Source organism: Adiantum capillus-veneris, chromosome 21 (genome assembly GCF_014529385.1).
Source record: "Adiantum capillus-veneris isolate H3 chromosome 21, ASM1452938v2, whole genome shotgun sequence".
Classification (NCBI taxonomy): Eukaryota; Viridiplantae; Streptophyta; class Polypodiopsida; order Polypodiales; family Pteridaceae; genus Adiantum; species Adiantum capillus-veneris.
In genome coordinates, this window is record NC_140951.1 from 105,152,352 (window position 1) to 105,159,661 (window position 7,310).

General features: G+C 40.6%; 1 protein-coding gene across 2 annotated transcripts; it reads left to right on the top strand.

The window, feature by feature from the left end:
- Window positions 1-574: 574 nt before the first annotated feature.
- Window positions 575-3,608, top strand: LOC147431472 (uncharacterized). Of its 2 annotated transcripts, XM_086494072.1 has the most exons (9): window positions 575-1,020; window positions 1,331-1,370; window positions 1,424-1,440; window positions 1,537-1,645; window positions 2,478-2,571; window positions 2,681-2,729; window positions 2,829-2,892; window positions 3,098-3,187; window positions 3,296-3,608. In XM_086494072.1, exons 1-9 carry the CDS (start codon window positions 737-739, stop codon window positions 3,344-3,346), a joined length of 798 nt encoding a protein of 265 aa, XP_086350198.1. In that variant the 5' UTR covers window positions 575-736; the 3' UTR covers window positions 3,347-3,608. The 2 variants fall into 2 exon arrangements, 1 of the variants encoding a protein (XP_086350198.1); XR_015185698.1 differs by lacking the exons at window positions 575-1,020; window positions 1,331-1,370; window positions 1,424-1,440; window positions 1,537-1,645; window positions 2,478-2,571 and having other exon boundaries at window positions 2,701-2,886; window positions 2,958-3,187.
- Window positions 3,609-7,310: the final 3,702 nt, after the last annotated feature.

Consider the following 7,310-nt stretch of genomic DNA (forward strand, 5'->3'; position numbering starts at 1 on the left):
CCGCATGAGCTTGAGGCTGATTTGTATATTTCTTGGTCCCCCGGCTAGGTAAAAGGTGTTTTTGAGTGCACCTCCATGCCCCAAAATTTGTGATCCCTCAATCCATTTGCCACAGTAATCACCTATGCAGTCTCCATCTACTATGAGAGAGATTTCTTTAGAGCACTAAAGGCCCGATCCGCCAATCCATCTTTGAATAATCCACTACACTCAGCTTGAGAGCAAGTTGTTTTGTTTCCGTTTGGACCGAGCTCCATCTCTCAGTTGACATCTTTGAGCTCTTGCTCGAGACGAGCCTTTACATCCTTAATTTTTCACGAGGTTACCATTACTTGATGGCTCGTCTGATGTGACTTTTGTGATTTGATTTGCCATCGCTAAGCTCTACCATTTTCTTGTTATTACCTACCAAGCTTAGAGTATTCTTTCATACATTACAAATATTCTTTCATACATTATCTAGGGAGAGATATTCTTTTCTGTATGGCTCTTCTTGCCCACGTCATAATTGATTTGTGACATTTTCTAACTCTCAACACCACAAGGGTGAGTTTTGGAGCTAGGTTTAGACATACAATAGGGCGTGGAGCAAGGGTTTTTATGAGGGTCCTTCTCATTCTTGTTGTTCAAGGGCGATGGGCGCGCGTTGATCCATGGTTGCTACTAGCTACGGTGGAGCGTCTGCTGCGGGAATGGCTCTACGCGGGGTGGGGAGGGGGGAGAGTATCTTGTTGGCATGTGCCCTTCGTCCTTGGAAGGTTCATCGGCCCCTATTTTTGCACATCCAATGAAGGTCGCCCCTCCTGGGCCTGCATGGACTGAAACGGAAGTCAGTTTCTCTCTGTTTCGACTTGGCGGCATGTTCGGCAGGGGTGACAGACATGATGAGCATGGTGGTAGCGCCCAATCAGTCGTTTCATGGGACTCAGCTCCCCTGCAAAATCCTGGACGTGCTCAAGTGTTTCGTGGTGGACTCCGTCTGATGCGGGAGTGCTCTATTGTCGGTTGTCTTCATTCGAGGTGATGATGGCTAACCACCAGTGTTAGGAAAAAACCGGGGTCTAGTGTATTTTAACCGGCTGAATTATAAAATTTCGGTTAGATTTTGAGCTTGCCTTTAAGAAAACTGGGAAATTTTCACAAGTTTTAATGTAATTACCGGCAAAAGCTTCAAATTTTAGACCGAAAAACCGGGAGGATTTCAAGTTTCCCCTTATTTTGATCGGCTAGGAAAAATGTATTTTTCTAGCCCTGCGAACGATCCCTCCCTGTAACGGCATGTATTTGGTAGCTTTTTTGACCTATTTAGGTTTGTCATGATTTGTTGCAGCCTGAGGGAGAAATCTATTGGAAGTGGAAGCCTTGCCGATGTTTATGACACCTTCATGTTGTATCTCTTATGTTACGTTTTGTACGGTTGAAGCTCCTTGTAAAAGCCAGGTTTGCGGTCTGTTGTCTGTTATGGAACTTTTTTGACGACTTGTGGTGCCATGACTTGTTGTTGTGAGCATGGTCCGTAATGTTATTTTGTTGCAGCCTGAGGGAGAAATCTATTGGAAGTGGAAGCCTTGCTGATGTTTATGGCACCTTATGTTGTATCTCTTATGTTACGTTTTGTACGGTTGAAGCTCCATGTAAAAGCCAGGTTTGCGGTCTGTTGTCTATTATGGAACTTTTTTGAGGACTTGTGGTGCCATGACTTGTTGTTGTGAGCATGGTCCGTAATGTTATTTTTTATTAATATACTGGAATGTGACCTGCGCGTTGCTGCGGCCAAAGAAACATCGTTTCTATTCTTGTAGGGATATCTTCTCTTCCAAGTGAAACACTATCAATACTGTATTTTTTCATGTTTAGTCTATTACATTTCTAAAAGTAATGCATTACACAACCTCTTGAAGATTCTAACAAACATAACATCTTTGATACCAAGCGCGGGAGCTTCTCATAGACATTGTTTTTCATAAGGTGTTAGACCTTGTTCAAAAAACTTAGGAGTGCTCTACTTCTATTGTGGTAGAGAGAGAGAGAGAGAGAGAGAGAGAGAGAGAGAGAGAGAGTCTCCTCCTTCTAATGTATCTTGGTTTAGCAATGCTACCAATGTTGATTATACAGATTAAGTAGTTAGCATGGTGTGAAGAGATGAAAGTTGTCTGAAATCAATATAAAAATAAAGCTTTTTTTGAAAATGGAGTGGGTTTTAGAATTGGTTTCAACAATAGGAATACAATTGAATTCAATGTCTCTACTCCACTCTCTTACTTACTTCTATCCTTGCATTTTTTTGGCATGCCCAAAGGGCAAAGGCTGTAGAGATCACTTCTCTTTTTGCTGATTAAAATGTTATTTATTTATTTTGTTCATTTGTGGGTTTTTATCAAGAGCCACTATGTGACATGATTAAAGAGTGGCCATGTGTAGGGTATCTATTGGTTATCATTTATGGAGGGAATGATAAGATGTTACTAGGGTTTCAGATGCTTATCATTCGTCTTCTTGAGTGGTCTGCAATTTCTTACCGAGTGCTAAGGTTTCACCGGGGAAGCGGGCAACGGTGCAATTCTTGTGCGAGTCGCCCACGGCACCTGGTTTGGGTTGCAGACGTTTCTACAAATGCCAAGTGCAAAGCTATCGTTAGTTGTCCTCTGCTGATGAAGAAAGAGAAGCAGTTGAACAACAGAAGCCGTTCTCGAGGCTAGTGCTCACCCATCGGCTTGCAGGACTGAAATGCAAGTTCTGTTTCCTTTTGTTGAAGTTTGTATGCTCTCCGCGTTACTCACTTTTTGCTATTTTTTGATAGTGTTTTTTTGCCCTTCTGCATAGCGCAGCCCTGAACCAACGAACTCGGAGGAGGAATTGGTTTCGTTTGCCAAGAAAGCAGTTGATGTAGGGGTTTTATTTTTTGATTGGGTGTCCTTTGGGTGTACATTTCAAGCTCCTTTGCTGCTTTGATGCAGGTAACGGTTTCATGTATCATAACGATGTGATGTTAGGTGAAGATACCGAAGTTTAGAGCAGAGAGTTCCCATTTCTACCTGCTCTTCTATGCCGCACTCTGCATCAGCATTACCATGTGTTTTCTTGTCATCTGCACCAGTGTTTGGTGAGGTTGAGGGCCATGAGGCATTTTGCTAGGGTTTCAGACACTGCACTTTTGTTGCTTCCCTCGGAGTACGGCCCAATTCAGGTTCGTTGTTGTTCTGTAACCCCGTGTCATCTTGTCGACATAACATCTGCATTTTATTTAAACTCCTCTCGTTAACTAGCACTCTGATGTTTACAATGGTCTGTGCAGCTTGTGTTCGGAGGCGGGCAGATGTTGGATTTGTGTGTGGCCCGGGCTTAGTTGGGATCGGGTGGTGCATTATATTACAATGAGAGTGAGGAGTTAATAATTTTGGCTGTGGCAATTCTCAAATCATCCTTACTCACATGCCTCTTCCATATTGATATTTTTGTGCTGGAACATTCACAAATGCTAAGAATGAGCAGCTTTGTCACGCTTCTATTGATGTGATATAATCTGACGGTCGTGTGCATAGAGGATTTTTGTTTTGCTTGTTAAGGCAATTAAAAACAGAGCGTCTCTGGTATGCTGTTCACTTTAACAGGAGGGGTGTTTGTGATGATGTCTATTGCATTTACTCAACATCCTTAGATGACTAAAGATGAGAAGTGTATGGACTGAGCAAGCTTTGGATATTTTGGTACGGTTTGGAATTTAGGATATAGAGATGCCTTTTCTTTTTGCTGACTAAAATATGTTTGATTTATTTTGTTCATTTTGTGGGTTTATATCAAGAACTACTATTTGACATGATTAAAGTAGTTTTGGGAATGTGGCCACTCTCCGAACAAGATGGGTATCCTAGGAGGTTGGTAGAAGTAAGGATAAGGATTGGCCATGTGTAGGTATCTATTGGCTTATCATTTGTGGAGGGAGTGATAAGACATGTCTAGGGTTGTGGAGGCTCATCATTTTTCTTCTTTACCGCTTTGAAGTTTGCAAGCTCTCGTTGAGCCCTAAGGTTTTGTCGGGGAAGCAGGCGGTGGATTCCCTTTGCGTAAGTCGTCCATGGCGAGAGAGAGAGAGAGAGAGAGAGAGAGAGAGAGAGAGAGAGAGAGAGACTTGACTGTGTCACGGTTCACCACTCACGTATTGGACCCATCGTAGCATTTGGGATTCAGCTGAACAGCAGAAGCCGCTTCAAGGCTAGCACTTAGCTGCACAGGCTGGTTACATTTTTGCCTTTTGCTTTACAACAATTTTGTTGGACTTTTTGGGCTTCACATTTTTTCATTTGTTACGTTTTTGGCAGTATTTTATTGCCCCTTGCGTAGCACAACTCTAAATCGACCAACTTGCATGCGGATAGGGTTTTCCTATCGAAGATGCACTTTGTTTAGGTAAAAATTTGTTTTCTTAGGTTATTTTTGTTTCTCCACACATGTGAACCTTAAGCTGCTTTGCTGCTATTGGACAGAGTCTCCATCTTCTGCCCCCTCCTACCCCCCGCTCTGTCATCATCTTGCTTAAGTTGATCTCATCATTTGCATCAACGTTGACGATGAGGCTAAAGCCATGAAGTATTATGATAGGGCTCCACATTCTGCAGGTTTGGTGCTTCCGTCATGCTGCCCAGTTCAAGTTTCATGATTATGCAGTTTACTTGAATGCACATTAGGTTAATTAGTACTCTAATTTCTCACGATCTGTGGGCCGTGTGATGTGTGTTTGCAAGGCAAACTCATGGAGTAGTTATGTATAGCAGGGCATCAAACCCTTGATCACATTTGTTTTGTCATTGGTGCCTACAGTGGGTTGTGGCATCAAACCCTCTCATTAAAGGTCAAGTCGGCAATATTTTTTGTTTATGCACCATGAGAATTTTGTCTTGGAGACATTGCGAGGACTTCAATATATTTAGATCAGTGTGGATGATGAGAAGAATGTTTACGACACAATTTTTGTTCTTTGCTCATCTCTTGTGATTTAGCCTGTTGAGTGGATTACTTCTATGCTTCATCTTGTCTAAAATGGCATTTGCAGATTATTCGAATGTGCATCAGGCTAATTTGCACTAATTTCAGTGCTGATGTGTGCAACTTGGTTTGGAGATTGCATTCTTTCGATGCTGGTGTGGTCCGTGTTTAGGCGGAATCTGGTGGTACATTGTTCTTCGGTGACAGCGAAGAGTGCTTTTGGCAGTAAAGATTCCGAAATATTCCTTGCTCCTATGCCTTATCGATTGTTGCTTTCGTGCTAGCACTTGTCACATATGCTAAGATTTAGCAGCAAAAGGCTTTTATGCTGCATATTTTGTTTATGTGGGATAGGGTTCGGGTTAGATCTAAGCCCATGGTTGTGTGCCAAACTTTTACTTATGTGCATAGCGGTATTTGTTTTGCTTGCCAGGGCAATTAAACAAATAAAGCTTTCTGCTATGCTTTGTTCCCTTTTGTACAAGGGGGATTGGCGATGATGTCGCATTTGTTTCTTGGAGATCTTTAGATGCTTCGGATGAAAAGAGACGAGACTGAGCAAGCTTTAGATTAGTGCGATTTGGAATACAGGATAAGCTTTGATTAGTTTTTTTTCGTGCGATTAGTGAGATTTGGTTTTTTTCTTTGAGCTTATGTGATCAAAAAATCCAAATTCCCAAGATCAAAAAATCTTTGCTGTATTAATTCAATGTCTATTTTTATGTTTGGAACTCTGTGGAAACTATTGTGGATGAGTTCGCATATCGTGATGTCCACTTTTATTCATCTTTGTCACATGGTTGAATCTGGATTAGTGGTTAAAATAAATAATCTAGCTTTTCATTAATTAAACTTCATTGTTGTAATTTATCAATGTGACTTTTCCTTTTGATTTAAGGTGGTGCTAAAAAGTGATAGGCAAATTATATCTAAAATTTTTATAATGTGTTTTGGTTTTTATTCCACTCTTTATGAATGATATTTTACACCTCTTCATGATCAAACTTTAATTTAATTTAGATATGATATCCAAGAAAGAATATAAAGATATTATTTATTATTGATATTTTCTTGCTCACTCATTTATAGTAACATATAACTCACACTTAGGGTAGAGGGGCCAGTAGCTAGACGGGTGCCTATAATGGCCAGTAGCTAGACGGGTGCCAATAACAACACTAAGCACCCCCTAGCATTAGCACACTGGCACTTGGGTTGTTGGCTTAGGGGAGCTGATGTGGAGTCTTGCCATTTGTTGGAACCATAGTTCAAACCCCGATTGCATGTGTCCCTATATTGGTCTCTTGCCTACTTTAATTTCTTGACGTCCTTTTTTTGCAGCGATTATCGTGCAAACTTGTTGCAAATGCTTTGACTGACAGTAGCTTTGGAGCCACCTACGTCGTTTGAAAGCCCTACACATTGCGCATCTTTTGCACTCCTTGCAGCCCAAAATTGGCCATGGAGCAAGAAAATATGTCGTGCACAAGTTATTTGTCCCGCTACTAGCCCCTCTACCCTATTATTTTTACTATTTGTCCATGTTAAATTTTAAACAATTTTGCTTTATTTTCAAAAAATTTCTTAATAAAAATTAAATTAATTGAGTTGCGTAATCAAATGTGTAATCTTGAAAAAGTGTGGTTCATTTCTCCTTTTCTCTCCTTGATGTTAACATCTTTCACTTATTATCTGTCTCCTAAACGTGATTGCAAAGTGTCTCCCTACTACATGGATAGAGTTTTTTGATCACTCAACATACTTCAAACAATGACATGCAAACCAATGCCTTAATCGCTTCCCATTGGCCCTCACTAGAAACCAATTTTTCAAACAACAAAAGAATTTTAGGTTGGTAAAAGTACATTGAACACCGTCTCAAACCCAATTTCCAATCAAGCAGCGAATGTATGCACTATCCATAGATCACAAGGCTTGACAATGAACATAGTAGCTTATGATCCAACATCAATAAACTCACATGGATTAGTCTACACAACTCTTTTCTGCATCAAAGATCCATGAAACCTACACATTCTCAATCCAATCCAACCAGCTCAAATCAAAGTTGACAAGATTGTGCTTGATGAGCTTGATCGCCTTAGCAATGAAGCCAAATGGGAATACTTGACAAAATTTTTGTTCACATACAAACACACATCATATCATTCAATCTTTAAACGTTCTTTCTAGTCACAAATATCTCTCTCATATCAAAGAGGATTTGAATTTTGCAAGTTCTGACATTTTGTGCCTTCAAGAAACAAAGCAAAGATATCCTTTGAATCATCTTGCACCAGAGTTTAATCATGTCCGTCACCACAATA

What these genes read in the sequence shown, in the direction of transcription:
- LOC147431472 (XM_086494072.1), top strand. Translation starts at nt 737, where the DNA reads ATGTGCCCTTCGTCCTTGGAAGGTTCATCGGCCCCTATTTTTGCACAT. An exon ending in GTCGGTTGTCTTCATTCGAG is followed by an intron (nt 1,021 to 1,330) that starts GTGATGATGGCT and finishes GATTTGTTGCAG; the next exon opens with CCTGAGGGAGAAATCTATTG. An exon ending in TCGGCTTGCAGGACTGAAAT is followed by an intron (nt 2,730 to 2,828) that starts GCAAGTTCTGTT and finishes TGCATAGCGCAG; the next exon opens with CCCTGAACCAACGAACTCGG.